Here is a 21,595-nt window from a genome sequence, read left to right as displayed (position 1 = left end):
TTTAGAGTCAGCTGCATCAGATGAGTTTGAAATCTAAAACAGATGAAAAGACTGCCTGCCTTGTTTGGCTTTTTAAAGTACAGTATAAATGTATAAATGAACTAGTTAAAACTAGCTCCACTTTGACAAGTACTAACGTGCTACTTCTACATTTATGCATCAGTATGAACACCTATTGATGTCAATCTTTATTTTTCATTTTACATATATCTATTTCTATCATTAGTGATGCAAGACAGAGCAGTTGAAACAAGACAAGACATAACTTAGCACATTATCAGACATGACAGGATATGCACATTATGGGAGGACAAATAAACATTGATGACAGAGAAGAGTGACATAAAAGAAATAAATGAAATAATTTTAAATTAAAAAGCAGTTTGGGGATGCTGGCACTATACTGTATAAGCTGCTGTATTTGTGCGTTGACTGAAGTGCTCACTGCGCAGCTCGAACAGGAGAGCCGTTTTATTTTGGCAATTCACATCCCTCAAATGCTGCATGTTCCTGCGCGTGTTTTATTTTGAAAGTCGCGCCGGAAGCGGGGTGATGTCACTGTTTGTGGCTGACGGTGTGGGGTCTCCTCTCACTCTGCGGCTGCTGGTCGCTGTCATCATGCAGGTGGAATCTGCGCAATGTAGCTCAGTTTAAGGGTCTCCAGGCGGACACAGCAGCCTCCTCCAGCCTCCACCGGCCTGCGGCGATCACACACCGGACTCTGGAGGAACCCGCAACACGCCGCAGGGGAATAAAAAAAGAGAAGAAAAGAAGATTTTCCCTTTTTAAAGCTTTCAGTTTGTTTAGAAATACGGGCTCAGTCACTTTGTCAACAGATGATAAACAGCTAAAGGGCTGTTTTCTCTGAGCAGCATGCTGCTGTGATAATAACACGCTGCTGTGCTGGTGCTGTCAGACTGTTTTCCTCTCCTGGCGCAGTCTAACTCAGCTGGAGGCGCATAGGATGCCATACAATCCTATAGGAAGTGACTCTCACAGCTTGACGGGCAACAATTTCCTCGAACAGCGAAGGACGTTATAGATTTTATTTTATTTTTTATTTTTTCCGGTTTCCACACTAAAGACGCGATGGACGAAGGCACCGCCAGCGAGACCATCCCAGATCTGAAAGACATAGAGGTGAAAATTGGCCGGAAGACCCCCGAGGGTTTGCTCAGGTGGATGCGGGAAGAAGCTTCCTCTCTCCGGGGAGACGGCAAGCTGAGCGCCGCGTACGACGCCGGCAAGGAGACGGGGAAGAAGAGTTTGGATGAAAAGATCAAGAAACTGAAGGTGGAGATGGTAAGTGTGTGTGTGTGCGTGCGTGCGTGCGCGTATGTGTGTGTGCGCGCGCGTGGTGGCACAAGCTGTTGGACGTGTGGCAGATTGTTTTCCAGGATGTCATTCGCTGAAGTCACCACGGTATTGAGAGATCACACTGATGCCTTGCTAAGGTTTAGATTTGCCGCTCCAGTGGTTTAACATCTGTCAGCACGTCAGCTCATCATGACTCAGGGTTGCTTGAAAACTGTGTATATTATGTGGGCAGGAGGAGAGTCATATAATTGTAACTACAAGCCTTGAAAGTATACATTGATTAGAAACAATACAGTACCAACTTACATCAGGATTAATTATAATATAATATAATAGTGATATGACTGACTTGGTCTAAATAATCACTGAATATCTGCAGCTGATGGAGAACAAATGCTTGTGGTTTTCTTGGAAATCCTCAAGCCTCATTTCCTGTCTCATACTGGACTCTTGATGCCGATACTAAGATTTGTATTAAGAAGTTTTAAAAATCTGATTATAGCCATAGTAGTTCTTTACATGAACACATAAACCAACAATGCCTCTTACCTCTTGAATTACAACAAAGATACAAACTGAGCAGGGCATTGCAGTGAAGAATCGGCTTGTCTGTGCTCTCTGATGGACAGATATTTTCTCAATATCCAGAAAAGCTTCTTTTCTAAAGTCTTGATGCAATTCCAATTATTTTTGGTGATATTGTGATATTGCCATTTGCATGCACACATGCACTGCCCTGTGTTAAGATGCATCCTGGCACTGGTAACAGTTGTTCAGCTTCCACTTATTTCACAAACCACAATTTTATTTTTGATATAAAGTGTGGATGATTGATGTTATTATTGATTTGTGTACTGTTACCAGGTAATAAAATGTGTCAACATAGTGATGAACATAGTTCATCAGGACTGACACGAAGCTAGTTTATGGTTTATATCTTAACACATGACTTGTTAATGTGAATTTGGCTCATAGTGGGACTAACTGAAAAAATTCAGGTATATAGTTTGGCATTTCAGGGAACTTGCTCACGGACCTTCATGCCATTGATACCATTCTCATGTCAGTACGGTGTGTATGTAGCTAAAGCCGGTGTGGCCCAGCTAAGCATAAAGACTGTTAACATGTGGAAACAGCTAGCTTGTCTCTGCTCCAAGGTAATAAAAACTCCATGCCACCCGTCTATGGCTCACTAATGAACTTGAAATATTTTGTTTGTTCTATCTGTACAAACACATGAGTGAAAAAAGAGCAAGTCGTGGTTTCATGTGGGGTGCCAGGCTACTTCTTGGCCGGAAGCAGTGATTTCCTGGAGGCCTTTTCGTCACCATGATGTTGCTAGGCAACCAGCAGAGACTGAGTGGTACAGGGTGGTATCAATCTTCTCATCTGACTCCTGGCAAGAAAGTGAATAAGCATATTTCCTCACATTGGCACGCTACAGTTCCAATACAAAAGGCTAAATTATAAAGAGAATGTCTTGACTTGCCATTAGTCTCAAAATGTACTAACAGTTATATACTGCACGCAGAGAATTACTGACTGGCAATATGAATGAATGGTACTGTATGAAACAGACCAGTAATATTTGTCATTAGAATCGTCTGGAGTGATACAAGTCCCCTCATACTCAGTCAGTAACTCAGCTGCTCCTCACCATGCCAACAGCTGCAGACGTCTGTGGTTGCTAGGAAATGAGTTGACTACCAAAGTCCTGTCGAAATGTAGCAAATTCGTTCATCCATTTTCCTAACGTTTCACATCTCCATACACGCGTGGACTTAGTTTTGCTGTGATGTATAGAAACATCATCCCTCGGAAACAGGACTGTTTTTGCTTTTCACATATTAAATGATTTTCACATGTCAAAGTTTACGAACTGCAATCCGTTGTTTTCTTTTCCGCAGCCAAGTCTGTTCTCTGTTTTGACCGCCGATTATTTCCCGTTGCGCCGTGGTCTTTTTGTTGAATCAAACAAATATCCCTCAGTCCTCTTGCTTACACGGACCCCACCTCCTCCAAACAGTGGAGGTCTGGAGCAATAATGATGCTTTGCTCTACAGTTTTTTTTCCCCTCCTGTGATCATGTATATCCCGACATTCCCGTGGTTGTGACAAAGAGCAAATCTAGCGCCTGCCTCTAAACGCCCGAACAAAGCAAGCTGTCGTGTGAGACAGTTGCTCCAAAACACATTGGAAACATCCAAAAGACATTATCAGTTTGTCAGAAATGGAAACATTTCACTCCAGCCTTGTAGAAACACAAGCTCATGATGCTGGCAGCTCAGATGCACTTCAGATGTCTGGAGTGTCCAAAAGAGGAAATCACGCTCTCCTCACTCTAAGTGAACACTTCCTGAAGAAACATTATCAGCTGTACTTTTATGAGCCTATAAATACTACTTGGCTCTCTTGATACTTGTCAGTGTCTTGCATCCAGATGGTGCTTGTGTGCGTAATTTAGTTTAGAGTACCGCATGACTTTGAAATGAGCCTGTACCAATGTGATGATACAATGATCCACAATACAGATACACATAGATGTTGTATATGTCAGCATATTATTTTAATTGGGTCCTATATTGCATGTTTAGGCTACATGGTTGCACTGGTTGCAACATAACCTTTTAGGACAATCCCAGCATCACAGTAACATCTTTTAAAAGTGCTTGTTTTTACCACTGACAGGCTGAGGTTCAATGTTTCCCACACACACAGTTTACTTGAGCAACCACCTAGGTAGCCACCCAAGTATATTTTGCGACTTATTAAAGCATTTTAAAGGCTGCTTTAAAAAACAAAAACATTTGTAGCTACGACTATTTGTGTATTTGTTCATTGGGTAGGTATTCAGTTTTTTCCGTTTTGGGATTTGGATATGCGTATTTTTACTTTTTTTGGATAAATTCAGGCTATTAATGAAGGCGAGCTGCCACAGCTGTTATATCTTGTTTTACCACACTGGATTGCAACTGGATAAACCTTTGATTTTTTTTTTCTTTAATAACAAATAACAATAGAAACCAATAATCCACAGTAGAATCCTTAAAAATTAATGCATTCCATCTCAGTTGAGAAAAGAGAAATGTCCTTCATGAGTCATGCTCAGTACATCCTCCTCACCCAATGCTGTTGATTTACAACCAAAGCTCCGACAGGTATTAGGGACAGCTATATTAAACTCCAAAATTCTCTCTCCAACTCTCACTTTGATTTGCACTGTTGTTTTCCTACAACAACTCACCTCTCAAAAGTTTTCAGTGTGAGACTTCTCCTCGACTGAACGCTGTGTTTCTGATTACCAAATGGATCTTTAACAAAAAGGTCTACTTCCATAGGAAGTATATTGCTATTTCACTTTGCAGAACTTTTAAATGCACAAAAATGCTACATAACAAAATAAGCAAGGTTTAATATGATCTCTTTAATAACATAGCTGTTGTCCAAAATGCAAGTAACTCGACTGACAAAAACATGCTGGGACAAATCCAAAAAGAAGCAACGAGAAATGCAAAAACCAAAAGATGTACAAAGAAGAAGTTAAGAGAACACTGAAAAATGAGGCACACGAAACAAGGGAGAGAACAAGAGACAGGTGAAACTAACAGGACAATCAAAAAAGGCATGGAAGCAGACAAGGACAGGATGAAACAAGCAAAATAAAACAGGAAATACCTTAACTAAATAACCAAACCATGACATTATATTGCAGCCATTGCAGTCGTTTCCACCTCAGTCAAATGATTCCTGAAGGATTTGCCCTCAGCCCACTTTCCCAGCCCATCGACAGCTCAATATGTTTATGTAATGGCTAAATACCATGAAAAAAAGCACGTTAGAAGAAGAAATCTGTCTGAATTTGATATAGTGGCATTAAATTAGACAAGTATTAAATCCTTAAAGCTTCCCATAAGCTCATTCATTTTAATAGGGATTATGTAAACTACAGTATTAGAATATCAAAATGTGAGCATATAGAAAAATTAACTATTTTAACCTCCAGACATGATGTCAGCCACTTCACAAGTGTTTAGTTGCATCCAGAGAGTTTCTATAAATCAGTTTTGAGCAGAGGGTCAGATGGATCTGTTAGCAGTTTTAGCCGTTAATCAGGTCTGCTGCAGAGGGAGAAGTGATAAAACCCCACTAACTGGAGGGGAGTGAAATGTCCAGCACAGAGCTCCTCTGTGTGTGTGTGTGTGTGTGTGCTTGCGTGCATGTGTGTGAGTTCCATTCATCATGAGAGTGGTGTAGTGTAATGGGAGTGCAGAAGAAGAGCTCTGAGCGCTGCACTTTCATCAGAAATCTGCTTACTAAGACATGCAGGGTGTCTGCAGAGTAGTGCTGAATGCAAAGTGCACATGTGCACAGGCCCCGTGCACGTGTACTTCACCTGGTCCCTGGTTGTGTTTTTTTTCCCTCACTGTTTTCTTACGCTGAACACTTTGTGTCACGCTGATAAGCTCATAAGACCCACATCCTCACACACACACACTGACACAGCATGCTAAGTAGTCGGCTATAATCTGCTACTCATTCTCACTTTTTTTCTGTGTGTGAGTGTGTCTGTTTGCTCTTATGCTCCACAGTCGTCTGTTTCATACTGTATCTGTAACCGCACAGCATGCTGATGGTGGGCTGCATCAACTGTCTGCTGTGAGATCAAGCAGTGTGTGTGTGTGTGGGCCACGTTGTCGCAGTGTCACCACCACTAATCAAATGTCTCTCTGCTTCTTGTAAACTGTCAGGAGAGTCAAGATGTGATCCTGCATTCTTGATACAGTACAGTATACAGTAGAGTGTGTGTTAGACTGGAACAAACACACAACATTGAACATGTTCAGCAGTTACAATGTGTGTGTCGATCTGAACCCTTTGACCAATAAGGCAGATGCTGTATAGCAGCGTTCTCTTTGTATGTCTAGTTAAGTGGCGTTTCTGACCGCTGACAGTGCTATGGAGCGATTGTTTGTCGCGCGATGTGCAGATGATGTGAAACATGCTGCTCGAAACATGATACCAGGGCTCCAGGGTGCGACTGTTCTGTTCGACGCACAAGCATTGAGTCAAGAGTGACTTAACATTTTCATTGGTCACTCTGTAGCACCTGATATTCAGCCGGTCAGATTTTTAAAAAAAAGAAAAAAAACAACAACAACAACAAAAACAAAGTCTCCACAAGTTCTACACATACAGTATAGCTAGTTTCCCAGTAATACTGGAGAAAATATAAGATAATATAATCTTAACACTAAGTTTAAACTTTTTTCTAATCAATTAATGTTGTTTATAACAACCTAGTAAGAGTTAATAGAGGCTGTCAAGCACTTACTGCTGCTAGACATATAAAAAATCTTACCAAGTTTCTCCATGATAAATCAATTAAGCCTTCAGCACAAAACATTTCTAAAAATCACGGAAGTGACGTCTTCAGATTCCTTCTGTCGTCCAACCAGAAGTCCAAAACCCAAATGCTCTTCATTTGCTTCAAAAAATGACAAAGAAAAGCAGCAAATCTTCACATTTAAGAACCAGTAAATATTTAACATTCTTGGTTGAGAAATGACAAAAGCGATTAAACAATTATCAAACTAGTTGGGGATTAATTAATTTTCCTATGATCAGCTCCTCCTTGCAACCCTGATTTGTAGACAATATTGAACAGAGAACGCAGCAAATCCTCAATTTCCAGAAGCTGGAACCAGATAATATTCAGCATTTCTGCGTCAGAAATGCTTCAGAAATGCTTCTGATGAAATTTCTCAAACTATGTGTCAGAGTAATTGGAAGAAATAGCTCTGAAAAGAAGACTTACGCGTGTAGATATCTGCCTTTTGGCTATCTGCTATAAACCTTCCAAACTGTATATACACACACTACCTCTCAATGCTTATGTCTCAGTTTGACAGAGGATATTTTCTACAGGCCTGCGAGCTGAAAGTAGTTAGATTGCTGTTAATGATTTTTAATGTTGCTGTTCATCTCTGTGGGAGCAGTTTTACAGCCTCTGTCTTTTGTCTCCAGCTGTCTAATAGAGGACATGACTGATCCAAACAGACTCGCTGAATACAGAGACACTCCTTTAAAGCCACATGAGACTGGCAGTCAGCCACACACACACACACACACACACACACACACACACACACACTAAAGCTCTTTGTATAGCTTTTTATACATGCATTTTTTCAGCACCTGTATTTCAGCTATCAAAGGGAGATATGCCGGGTGATTGCTGTGTTTTTGCTCGGGTGCTGTGATTTTTCTGGGTTTTTTTGTCTCCATCTCTGTAGCTCTCTCCCCTGTCACTCTCCATCTATGTCCTCCACCTCTGGGCAGACGAATGACAGTGCAAAGTCAGCTTGGAGCGCAGAGCTGAGCTGCAGGGAATCAAAATCTAGTCTATTTAATCTCTCGCTCCTCTTTCTCTGTCTGGCTGCTGGCTGTCTGCTCAAAGACAGTCACAAGAGGATTTTGTCTAATTCAATCATTGCCAAGTGACCTGAGCTCCTTAATTCATCCATTAGATTTCATTTCAGCCCCCGTCTCTGAGAAACTGTCTTTACGTAGTACTAATTTGTTTTCTAAATATGTTTTAACAGGAACCCTAATTGTTGAATTTATTCACAGGCTTTCAAGTGAAGGAAAGGAAATTGTGATGTGGGACTAGGTCTATTCAACAGAAGCCCTGTGGTTAAGGTCAGAGAAAGATGAGGTTTTCGTGCGTCAAGTGACTTCTGCACACACATCAGGACCGCAGCATTGTGTCAGTGCTGGAAAGAGGTCTGACTGCACCAGTTCTCGTTCTGTTAAAGGGGAGAAAACACTTGGCCTTCTTCTTTCTTTTAACTAATCACAAGCTGTGGTTCCCCTGCAAGATAGTGTTGGGGGGGGATTTGTTTCATCAGCTGAGGGGAGAGCCCTAGCATCTAAATGAATAAATCCTTGCACAAGAAGGAAAGAACTGCTACCTTGTTGAGGCTCGTACTGCCAGTGACCAGATTAGGGTTATGGTAACCTGCTATTTTCAGTATGTAGGCTGCTAGCTCAGAGGTGGTAGTTTCCCGTAGCAGATTTTGAACTCAGTATGCAGCAAAAGCGAGGAAGAATGATACGTTAAATCGGCCATAGGTGGAAAACTCCCTCCCCTCCTGGGAGAAACTGAGTGCTGTCCCCCTCACTAGTCTGTATCGTTGTAAACATATTATGTTAAATAATATGCATCTCCAACACTTGTGCTCATTAAAGACGCCAAACACTGTTTTTACGTTTTTTTAAAGATTGGTTTTCTTGCCCGCTGCCTACCAACCTGCACCTACACACATAATCCTTCCCTCATCTAAATCAGGTGCTGTCAGTGCCTAAACATAACCACAGAAATGTAGTCACTACAAGTATATATTGAGGGAAATACAATATGATAAAGTTTCACCTGGCCATATCATTATTTGGAAATAGATTCTTTTTTCAGAGACAGGGTTGTTTGTTGCGCTTCCCCTCATCTCTTCTCCTGATGCGTATAACTCACTAATGATTGACATCTCAGCTTTTATATCAAACCAGATTCCAGCATCCTTGTTCGCGCTGCAGGAAAACCATCACAACAACAATGAAATATTCCCCCTCTGTCACTCCATCTCCTTCATGAGAAACCTTTTTTTTTTTAGCTTCTCTGCGGGAAGTATTTGGAAACTCTGCAGAAGTCAAGTGGAAATAATGTAGCAGGATATTTTCCGGGCCGTATTTTAGTCTTGTGAAACATTTGTTGTCATTTGGCTTGCAATAAAATCCTGCATGTTTGCCATCTAATAGCCCATGTCTGCTGCGTAGTCTGAACACAAGAAACAGAGCGGGAACGAGGGACAGAGACGATACAGAAGGGAGTGAAATGACAAGACAGGACACTGCTTTGATTTGTCAGAAACGGGAACGCAAAAGAGGAAATCTAACAAGGATGAGTGGCTGTTTCACAGAGCGCTCAGACAGATGGAGCGGTCGGTGGTTTGCGGGGAGACACGGCCGACCTTCTGCTGTCTATGGAGACTGTGGGGACTCTGCAAGGTCACCGTATGTGTGCCAAAGGCCTGAGTCAGATTGGGAAGGTGAAACGACAGACAGTGACACCAGGGGACGAGAGAGAGAGAGAGAGAGAGAGAGAGAGAGAGAGAGAGAGAGAGAGACTGTGGCGACAGAGGCGGGTGTTTATTTTGCTGGTGTGTGAGAGAACGAGTGTGTGTTGGTGCCGTCCCTGCTGGCAGTGATTCAGCAGTCTGCTCGGTAGCTCTGTGACATTGGGAGGCTGCTGTCGCCACATGGGAGAGCCTGCGTCACGGGTCGAGCTTCAGCTGTGAATTCGTTATATCAATGACTGAATGTATCTGTGTTAAGACACTCTGCGCGTGCATTCTCACACATCCCAAAACAAGAGAAAATGATTCTGGGGCACCTGGTGGCTTAGTTTCCTACAGTAATGTCTGAGATAGAACTTAGTGGATACCTTTTGTGTGGTTACAAGTTGGGTTTCTCCTGGTCATTTGTGACAATGATAACAGCGCACTCACCAAAGTAACTGATGAGTTCACTGCAACCGTGGACAAAGACAGATGGAGCAAGAGGGACGGGCGGTCATCCAAGAGTGGTTGTAAAGAAGCCAGTGATATTATTATTGTTATTAATGTAACAGAATGACATTAAGACCTGAGTTGTCAGTCTTTTAAGATACAGGTTGGGTTCAAGGTACAAACAAGTGACTCTATCACAGTATCTACATTTTGATAACAGTGGATAATGTGCAGCTAAAGACTGATATTTATCTGAGTATTGTTTGGAGTGCACACACACACACACACACACACACACACACACACACACACACACACACACACACACACACACACACACACACACACACAGGAAGATGATCTTTCCAGAATCCTATGGATCAGCCAGACGTTGCTTGGCCTCATGCCAGAGTTGGAAAACTGAAATCTGTTTGGCTGAACACCGATGGCACAAAAAAAAAAAAAAAAGAAAAAGATGATTAATGGTGTTTCAGTCCTAAAGGCGACTTAGCCCTTGCTGTTCGCTCACTCATCCTGACTGATCTCACATGGAAACCTTTTGACCCCAGTTTGGCCTTTTCCATCTGACTGAGTCCACACTATAATGACTTCATCGTTTAATTAGCAGCTATAATAAATCGTGAAATAATGGCCATGAAAGAATTTCCTCCAGGTTACAACACCGTTACACACAATGTACGACACAGTTGGCATGCAAACAGATAGTTTGATATTATATAAGACAAAAAAGCAACACATCCTAACCATTGAGACGCTGGAACCAGGAAAAATGACTTATGCGTTTAATCATTTATCAAATGAGTTACAGCTTAGTCCCAGGTTAACTAAAGGGCAACATAATATTCCAGTAAAGTCAGTGGTCTCTAATATATTACAGGCAAGGATTATGTAGCTTTCCAAAATGTCTAGCTTCACAGTCTACTGGTTATAGTGGATACAAATAGTTTTGGTTTGGGATATTTTTAGGATACGGATCCGTCTTAAATGTTTCTTTTACTGGATAGAATATGAAGTGGATTGTGAATTTAGTGGAGGTATGTTGTCAGCAGCAGAGTGGGCACAGACTGTTACAGCGCTCAGCTTCGTTAGCTTCGTGCCACCTCAGCGCTGACAGGCACGGAGCTACTTTTACTGCCACCCTCATTAAGCACCTCGGTCTCTGCCAGCTGAAAGACCTCAAACCTCAAACCTGAACCCCACCCCGAATGTCTGACTGTGCCCCAGAACGTCAGCGAGTTCACAGACACACACACCGACAGAACGCTGTGGTTCTTCAGTTCCCCTCCTTTATGTGCCAAATCCTTCCTGCAGCCATGTGATCCGTGCTTCTATGCGTGTTTTAATGTACAGTAGAGGTGGATGGGCAGAAGGAATGAGCAGATAGAGATAACAATTTGGTACAGCAAAAAAGAAAAAAACAGTATATACATTAGGATACTTTTCTAGTCAACTGGTTGTTGAATGAGCTTTAGCAACTTCAGTGTGTTTGTGTTTGTTGCTGTTATAGCTGATATCACAATTGTTTTCACACAGCTGACAAAAGACACACCATAGTTTGACTGACTTCCATGTGTCTAATGAGGGAAGTCTGGATACAGCACCAGAGGCAGAGCACCGTCATACACTGAGTTCACTAAAGCACGTCTTAGCATCGTGTGTTCGGGTGGTGCTGGCTGAAGAAACTGGGGTTCAGCCTTCTGGATGCTCTTCTCCCAGTGAGTACAAAAAGTCGGTCACCACAGCTCAAGCAGCTGCCTATTTTTGGATGGAGACTTGGCCTTTGGTTAGAATGAAAGTCATGCTGGTTCAGGTTTGGGCATGTGGTTGGTTTGGTTTAGGTCTGAGTAATCCCCCAGGGACTTCATCTGAATCCTCTAAAGCCACATAAACAAGAAATTGGAATGCTTCAAGGCAATCAGACTAAGTGAGAGTGTTGCAGCCAATGGTGTAGGTCTGTATTGCAATCAGCTGTGGTGACAATGGAATAAGATAGCTGGCAGTAAATAACAGGAGCCGAGCCGTCCAATCTCAACATGAAGATGCAGTTTTATCAGATTGATGGTCCCAACCTTTGTGAAATGATATGAAGACCGATCATCAAAGCTTATGACTATTTGAAGGATTTCTAGAGGCATTAAGTGTGATCATTTGTATTTTGTATAACAGATTTTCAACATGTGACTTCTCTGTTTTGTCTTGGGACCCTTTGGGAGCTTCAAACCCACCGTTTGGAAACCACTCATCTAAATCACCCATCCACAGTACGACGGTTTAACCGCAGTGTGCCGGATAATGAGAAAGATGAGGGGAAGACAATGACTGTGGAGACGACTAAATGAGCTCAAGTAGTTTTACGGCACAGCCAGCAGCATTCTCTGTTCTTTTCTGTACATACTCAAGTGTTTTCCTCAGATTCTTAAACACACTAACAAGGAGGGGTTTTTGTTTTGTTGAGTTTCTTTGACGGAAATCCCCACTGACTAAATCTAGAATGACACATCACTGCTTCACTGAACTGGAGAAATAATCCCATCAGTACTAATATGATGCAGGAGCAGGAGATAGATTGGTTGGCAGGTAGGAAGGATCAATACATTCCTCACTGTTGTATTGACATAACCTGAAGGGTCATAAGGACCCAGTATAGGAAATAAAAGAGGTATATAAGACACCAGGAGGTCAGAGGGCAAAGGTCACAAGGTCCCTGCACTTCCATATAACACTGGTACAGCTGCTACATGTGCAGTTTGTCACCATATATACCACGTTTGTAGTAATATTCAAGCAGAGGTGGGAAGTAACGGGGTACAAATACTTTGTTGCTGTACTAAAGTAGATTTTTTTAAGTCCCTTTTTGCATGAGTGTGTATTTAGTTGAATCTTTGAAAAATCTTCATGAGTAAAAAAAAACTTTAGCTTTTGGTTTTTCCCCTCCTACTGACTTTGACGATGGCAGAAACAAATACATAAAGGAAGTAGTCTGACCTGTGGTCTCAGACTCTCTGACCCGCCTGGATATTATAAGTATAATTGTGTGTGAAAAGTGATGATTATGTGAGACATAAGACACAAAAAGCACATGGTAATATAAACAGTTTATAACTATGCAATTTACAGTATGAATCCAGAGGGTACAGTTGCCTTGAGACAGACAGAGATGCTGTCAGTCTGTGGGGAAGCAGAGAGACAGCGAGGTAATAAAGAAAAAAAATATTATGTGGAGGAAACAGAGATACTGGAAGACGAGAGAGAGAGAGACCGGTTACATCTGCAGAGAGGGCTGGATATCATGAGGCCAAGCTTTGCATGTTGCTGCCATATATCACCTCTTGGCCCTGCGCTGCACCGCAGACCTCTGTTAATGTCTTCTGGGGAGGAATTTTCCATGACCGCAACTGTCTTTTTCCTCTTATTCCCCCCCCCCCCCGACACACACACACACACACACACACACTGACAGATCACATTAGAAGACACCAGCTGTTATTGCTGATCAATTATTATTTTATTTTTTATATCAGATGACAACATGACTAAATGTCTGCAGCATTTATAGGACATTTAGACTTTTTAAAGATTCTTTTTGTCTGATTGAATGTGTCGTACTTCTCAGTGTATATCATTTCCACCTCTCATTGGCTTCTCCTGCAGAGTTGGTTCGGTCAACTTTCCCTGTTAACGCTTCTTTAAAAGCTTTATCCACCGCTTACAGGACGGCTTCTCTAAACCTTCTTTTTCCTCGTTCACCAGTTTGTGCCTCTTTCTGTTTTATTTCCATCTCTGAGCTTTTTCCCCTCCACCGTTACCTTGTATGTTTCCACACTGGTTGCAGCAAACATTCAACTCGCCAGCTTTTGTTATACTTTACTTCCAATTATGGTAATCTGCAGAGGTTTAATAGCATTATAATGGTGTTCGCACTTGTGTGTGGAGCCAAACCTGAATGCTTAAAATAAATATCTGCAGAGTCCTGGTGGCTCTCCAGGTTCACAGCTTGTCTGCCTCTCATATAAAACATTTTTCAACCATTACAAACTGAAAACCACAAAAGCTTATTGTCTCTTTTTAATTTCATCCATATCTTTTGTCTGCAGGCTCACTTACGCTCGGTGGATGTGAAGATCTTGCAGCAGTTGCTGGCCGTCCATGAAGGCATCGAGGCGGTAAAATGGCTGATGGAGGAGCGCAGCACACTGACGAGCCGCTGCAGCAGCCTCACCAGCAGCCAGTACAGCCTGGGCGAGGGCCCCGACACCTCTTGGAGAGGCTCCTGGAGCAGCCTGCAGGACCCGAACGACAAGCTGGACAACATCTCCATCGGCAGCTACCTGGACACGCTGGCGGATGACATGGATGAGTACTGTCCCTCCAGCTCGGAGTCAGTCATCTGTTCCACCACGCCACTGGTCTCAGAGGCTGCTGCCGGGGGCAGGACAGGGGGAGGCCCCGGGGCCACGGTCACAGCAGCTGGGACAGGGGTGAGGTCTGTTAGTGGGGTTCGGGCCAGTGAAAATGGAACAGGGATTAAAAATGGGATTGAGGTGAAAGGTGGACCAGGGACTGTAGTTACCAGCGCAATCACTGGAAATGGCATTACTGCGACTGGGACTGGGAAACCAGCTATTCCTGTCAGCTCTCCCCAGACCAAGTCTGAGAGCCCGAAACAAGACGCTCTGGTCTGGTCCAAGGCCCCGGAGGCGGGTAAAGGAAGCCCAGTTTCTAAGGGCAACACCCAGGCACAATCTGTCAAGGCTAACGGCGCCCTGGAGAAACCGACCATGCAAACAGGAAGCCCGACCCGCAACGGCCTCAAGGAGAAACTGGGAACCAACCAGAGCCCCAAGCTCAAACCTTACAAAAACGGAAAGATCGACTTGGATACTTGCAAAATGAACGGCAAAATGCACCTGGAGTACGACGCGCACTGGCGGTGGGTGCAGTCGCAAGAAGATGTGACGTTTTTGTAAGGAGGATAATCAGAGAGGGGGATGAAGCCTCTCGTGAACACTCCTCCTGTTACAGAGATCAGACCACTGAAGGACAGAAGAGAAGCGAACTGCTGTTTGTAAATGCACATAGTGAGGCTGTCCTTGTTGAACGACACTGGGTTTGAAAGACAAAGTTTGTCCTGTTGTTCCCTCCTGTGACTGCACTAACTTTCTATTAAACATTGATGTCAGTAATAAGGTGGATGCACATTACAGGATTTTGACCATATTGAGCCGAACGGGGCTGCAACAAACAAACTTGGAAAATCAATTTTAAAATCCTGTCATAGTTTTTCTCAGGGTCTTTCTTGGCATTCCCTGATTCTTTCCTCTTCTCTTTTCTTTTCTTTTCTTTTCTGTCCTTTTCTTTCCAGAAGCACAGTGAGATGATCTGCCAGAGAGCTGAAACATGATTTCAGATTGACTGACACTGAACATCAGCCGATGTAAATTAGAAGTTTAGAAATATGATTTGATCTTTTAATGCAGAAAAGTAATAATAAACGCCAATTCCTCTACTTACACTTATCTATGATTAAAACCTAGAGGCCCAGCAACATTTTTGGACCCCCATTAAAGAATATTACTATTATTTCCTCTGTTCATTCTGTGGTAGGTACCTTAAACTCCACCACTAGCAGCACTGATAGTGCTGTTCTATAGCAAAGTTAATAGAACAACGTCTCCCCCTATAAATCCACAAATGAACCCTTTCATGCATGGATTATTAAATCATAAAATCATATTTTCAGTGTCTGCTTTTACTCTTCAATAAGTGAAAAATCATGTTTTTCTATGTTCTGTATTTTATTTATGAAGGAGTTGCATCAGTGCCCATCGCAGTGGACACCACGCATTAAGAAGAAGTCTCAAGAAGTCTTTCTGAAGAAATTGTTAAATTGTTAAAAAATTGTTTGATTATCAAAAACCAGACAGTAAAAAAAACTATATTTTCAAATAAATTATAGATGTAAGAAATACTTCTATCCAGATTTCGGTCCACTACAGTGGGCATTATGTGCCAAAGGATAAAGACTGGGCCTACATTTAATTAAAATCTGAGTCTGTATACACCAACAGACTCTCTAGGCCACAACCACCAGGTTCAGGTGTAAGATTCCTACTGTTGGATCACCATCATGAACTTACCTTTTGTTCCCTGAGGTCTGTTTCACTCCCTGACAAAGGCTTGATGCCGAAATGCCTTGCAGTGTGTTTTTAAGGTCTAAATAAAAACATTTCAATAAAGTATAAGGGTGCATCTAAATAGGCAGTGTGTATCCTTTGGCGCATAACAGTGGACAGATGTATTTTCAATCAAAAAAAAAGAAACATCTTTCCAAAATCTGGATAAAAGTATTTTCTACACCCTATGTACATTTTTTCATTTCATTTACAGAAAAGAAGAATAAAAGGGTGTAACAGTTACTCCAGAGGTACTTGCTGCATCTCCTCATCCTCCTCCCATTTTGAATGTGTGTCATATCTCAAAGTGACAAAGTGGTGCAGAGAACATAATCAAATGTGATTGTGGACAAGGCTTTAGGCTGGTGAGAGCATGGTACTCCAGCTTAAATGCTTCAAAATTGCTCCCAAATATCTGTCCACTGTCGTGAACACCATGCATGAAAGGGTTAAATCGATTGTATAAACAGAAGTGGTTATAAGGTTACAGACAGTATTACTTTACTAGTATTGAAGTATTGAAAAAAAAAAAAAGTGAAATATTAAGTATTTAGCAGCATTTGATGGAACCTGTGAGCGTGTTACTCCCCAAACTCGTACTTAACCTGAACAAAAACTAGAGGATGTGAAAGTAGAAGATGGAGCACCACAGCTAGTAAACGTCTCCCCTCATTGAGAAATAATGTGCCACTGTTAGTATTTGTGTCTTTGTGGAGCTAATAACCAACCATCTGCAATACTGTATATTCACTGAATCGCAATACAGCTGCTCTGTGCATCAGGTACTAGATGTGACTGGTTTGTAGGCAAATATTGAATATGGCTGAATTCTCTCTTTCTGTTTGAAGCGTTCTGGTATCCTGTGTTAGTTTTTATAAGCAGATGTTGTGCCTGATCGGTGTAAACCTGAACTACATATGCCTGTTTCCCTCCTGAGATGACTGCACTGTTGTTATGATAATCTGAGGTTTTTTTTTTTTTTTTGACTGATGTTATTCTTGTTATTTTTGCCTCCTCCGGGCCTCTGCTTGCGTGTACAAATGGCCCGACCGACAGTCCGCGTGCTCTCGCCATGTGAGTGTCGACTGGTAAACGTGTTACGCTGGCTGGGTGGATGTTGCATGCCCTGTGCCGAGAGCTTTATTGGTTGAATCGTGAGAAACGCGTGGAAGACTTAACACAATCAGAGAAGAAAAAGCAATATTTCCCGAAGCCTGTCTAGTGGCTTTCATAAGCAGCCTCTTCTCCGCAAATCCTGTGTGATGCGTGTTTGTGTGTGTGAGAGACTGACTGGCCGAGCCCAGCTGGCCCGCCAAGGTTTGGATAAGAGTACACGAGACACGAAAGATTTTCTGGAGTTTTCAGCTCATTCGTCAGTGTGACAGCAATCTTCGAGCAGTTCGTCATGTTAATGCTGCCGGGATAGTGAGAGAGAAACATGTTGCACAATGAGCTCATCTCTGTATATGTTACCTCGTCAAAAAAAAAAAAGCTCCTCTTAAAAGTTGGGACTTACACTCTCTCCTTCATTTCATGACCTTCTGAAAAGGCTGATGTTTGAGTCAAGCTGTGTTATATTTGTGCTCTGTACCCCTTAAATTGTTGCACCTCCTAATGCTGGCGATGATACAATATAAAAGTTTTGATACTGCTAGCAACGCCATGTTTTTATCACGTATAGACACATTTCAGTCCGCACCAAAAAAAAAAAGCATAACCAAGGCTTCAGTGCCCAGCTCTGTCCCTTTGCATCCTGAAAGTCCTGGCCTAGCTTTTCATACATTTCATGCACTGTATCAAGGACCTTTTTTTTTATTTACCTGCCAAACTGACGGCTCGCGATCTAACGAGGGAAATCTGCATACAGTGACAGAGGTAAAGCCCTGTTAATTCCTCAGTGAGTATGAAGCCAAAAAAGCTTGACTTCCCAAATATTGAATTACCCAGATCCTCCGCTTCAGTGGCCCAACAGGTTTTACAACAAGTCTAATTTGCGATTTAGCCCATGGCTAACTTGAGTAGAGACAGAATTATTCAATGGTTTGACACTTCTAGATTTTCTAGAAGCTAAGAAAATACTGAAGTCAAAGCTGCATGACGGAGGAAAAGCGTCAAAAGTCGATGACGCACTATATTGTTGATAAAGTCAGAGCTATTAGTACTGCTTCCATTGACACGCGATGCATCTGCTTATTAAAACATGTTGACTGGGAGTCAGCTGTCTGTCATCTTCAGTCAACTCACTTCTTACTAGGTCTCCCTGACAAGCAATGCAAACTTTTTTTGGCAGCTACAGTGAGATGTTAAACTCGGCATCTCCATTTGTTCGAGCCACTAAAGTGTTTCCTCTCGCCTCCTCCTGCCTTTCTTTTCATCCCTCTTTCCACCACCACACTGGTTCGGTGGAAATGTTCAGTCCGTGCCAACGCACACATCATGCGCACACAATGCCCTCTTGCCGGAGACAGCACCATAAAGCCAGCACCACAGAAACAGCGACTGTTGGCCAGTCCTGGAGACAGGAGAGGAAAACTCTGCTCAAACTGGACCTTGAACTCTTGTACGAGTTGGAACATTTTTAAAAATCTGTCCCGGTGATCTCCCTCCCCTCCAAATCTCTTTAAATAACATCTATCCGTCGTTGGATAAGTATTTCACCCATAGTATATCACCACCGTATATAGACATGAAGTCATGAAACCTCCGTCCCTTTTTAACATATGTGTTGGCTGTAAAGCAACCTCGCATGCCAAAGAGACTGTCTGCTCTGCTAGTTTGTGGTTTTCTTTCCAAATTAGACGAGCCATATGGGGGGAAAAAACTAGATTTCAGAGCAGGGAACAAACCTGTAAAACGCATTACATCCAGCTATAGTGTGTCTCTGAAGCCATACTGCGGTCCAAGATGCTGTAATGTGTTTTCACTGGGAACGTCCAGTTTAAAATAGGTATGTGTACATTGTTTTAAACCTGCCCACTGGCAGAGTTTTAATGGGAATGTAGGTGCCAGGAGAAATGGCTGGTGGCCTGATTGTTTTTAAAAGAGGGATATGAACTCCTCTGTGCATGGATAAGAATGGAAGTGTCAGTAACTGGCACACTTGTGGAAAAAACCCTTCAGTCGAAGATGAAAAGCTTCTCCTCACTTTCCAGATTTTTTCAGAAGGTATGGAGGGAAACACAGCAGGCTTGCTCCCTTAAAATCCTTTTTGTTTCTCTCCTTTTATAAAGTCCAGGATTTATCAGATGCCCAGTGCGTGATGTGTTTGCCTTGGCTCCAGGTGCCAGGCACCCTCCAGCTATTCTGGGCACAAGTCAAACAGTATGATTACATAGACGAGTGGATATCCACATGGTTCCCATGACGATGAGAGCAAGTAGGCTTCAGCTCTTGTGGCTACATGAAACAATGTTTAGTGCAGCGGCGGTACAGCAGCAGTGTTTGTTTGAGTGATGGCAGGATGGGACGAAAGAGACGACGCGAGTACTGGTGAGGCATTTCAACAGCACCGGAACAATAACCATTAGAATGACCTTCAACAACATTAGAAATAGTTTGTAATGGATCCTGGACAGAAAAAAGGGCTTCAGATTACTTAAGACATTTATAACTGTTGCAATTTTGATTAGTAAAATCTTTTTATTAATGGCATATTATCATTTACATCAGCAGAGGTGATAAAGTTCTAGAAAGTTAGAAACTCATGATCATTAATGGATGGATCAGAAGCATCTAATCGCATTATTACCAAATATAAATACAAAGAAAAAAACACCAGCCTGTGGGTTCTTTTACAGCCAAAACAAACTGTTGTACTTAAAGCTTACAACTCAGCTAAAAGCAGTGGTAAATGATTCATTAATCATTATTAGTTTACAGTTTATAAACTCTTTATAAAGGGTGCTTTATTAGAAGGGGGCAAACATTGTCACGATGCACAATCTGATCCCGCTGTGATGATGTTGAACCCCTTGAACAGAATTATTGTAGCCCCAGGAGCTTCATTGCAAATGTGACCAATCACGTTTTTTGTAACATCACAGTTTTGCCACTCGGGAGTGACCAGAAAATTACACAGATGGGAGAAGCTATTCCTAATAACGTGTGTGACATATTGTGAATTTTAAGCCAAACCACAATGATTTGCTAAACCTAACCAAGAAATTTTGTTGCCTGAACTGAACCAAAAATCGACAGAAAACTGAACAGAAGCAGAAAATGGTACTTGAAATTAGTGTAAAAGTTAAAAAAAAAAAAAAGTGTACAAACACCAATGAGCCGAACAGTCGGTGGACTCCATCCCTTCCTCATAAATAGAAATAATAGTCCTTAAGTTACATTGATCGTTATGTTCTAGGAACACCAGCACGGCGATTTCAGACAGTTTCGAGCAGAGACATTTAATTTCTACAATTGGATAACAACTGAAATTCTGTCAAGAGCCCTTCCTCTTCAAAGTTTTGGCCATTTTTTTCAGAAGAAGACCGGTTGTGTGTCCCTGGAGGCTGCATGGTAGGATAAACAGTGAGCACACTGCATGCAGCTAAAAGGAAGCTTCCACTCCCGGTGCCCTGCTGTTCTCTTCCTTCCTCTTGTACATACACAAACACACACGAGCACAAATCATCCCAGGACTGACGTGGGTCTCTAGGTACCTGACAGCTCCTCTAAGAGGCCATTAAGCATTTCCTCTCCTTGAATCTTAGTTATACTTTATCCCTGTGTGTGTGTTTTGTTCACATCCCAAACTGCTCAAAGAGATGGAAGTGAATTGGAATAAACCCCACTGAGCGCACACTGGGCTCTGACACGGGTCCAAAACACAACTTGGGCGACACAAAGCTGAGAGGATGGAAAGATAATGGCCACAGAGACCGACTGCAGTTCACTGGATCAATCCAGTCAATATCCCGCCTGAGCGAGTGGAACTGTTTTATTTCCATGGATGCATTTATTTTTATTGTTTTGTTATGCAATGTGTCCGGAGGGAGAAAAAAAAAAAAAAGATATTTTTTTTCTTTGTGAAGTGGAAAAGTTTGACAAATAAGTGATTATGTTCATTAATGTGGAGAATTATATTATGCAGTATGTAAATTATACAAGCTTATCCAATGATTAAAGATATTTTAAATCTTTTTGCTTGTGTTTTTATCCCCTTATCTGATAGCAAAGCAGAATTGACCTCTTGATCCTTCAGACAAAAGCTGTCACTATCATTTATCAAAAACCCTAAAACCTCCCTACCTTCCTGTCAATCAGCAGCTGCTTTATCTCCCCTGACCTCTTGATGTAAACTGCTCTGCGGAGAGCTTTCACTGAAACTCATGTAGATGTCTGATCGATATTTGGCTCGGCCCTCCCGCAAAGGTTTATCAATACAGATCCATTAGCACTCAAAGCACTTACTGGCCATTTCCCAAAACAACTTCGAAGATGACAGGATTATATCGTTGCCTGATTGAAACAGAGAAAGCACCTCAGCAGGTGTGTAGGTGTGCAGAGTTGGAACAATTATAGGTACAT

General features: G+C 42.2%; 1 protein-coding gene across 1 annotated transcript; it reads left to right on the top strand.

Moving 5' to 3' along the window:
* Positions 1 to 324: 324 nt before the first annotated feature.
* Positions 325 to 21,207, top strand: lurap1 (leucine rich adaptor protein 1). Its single transcript, XM_037114605.1, has 2 exons — positions 325 to 1,302; positions 13,994 to 21,207. The coding sequence occupies exons 1-2, from the start codon at positions 1,090 to 1,092 to the stop codon at positions 14,864 to 14,866; spliced, it is 1,086 nt and encodes a 361-aa protein (XP_036970500.1). The 5' UTR covers positions 325 to 1,089; the 3' UTR covers positions 14,867 to 21,207.
* Positions 21,208 to 21,595: the final 388 nt, after the last annotated feature.

Source organism: Acanthopagrus latus, chromosome 11 (genome assembly GCF_904848185.1).
Source record: "Acanthopagrus latus isolate v.2019 chromosome 11, fAcaLat1.1, whole genome shotgun sequence".
Taxonomy (NCBI): domain Eukaryota; kingdom Metazoa; phylum Chordata; class Actinopteri; order Spariformes; family Sparidae; genus Acanthopagrus; species Acanthopagrus latus.
Note: the sequence above shows the minus strand (reverse complement) of the source record. Positions and strands in the feature narration are given on the sequence as shown.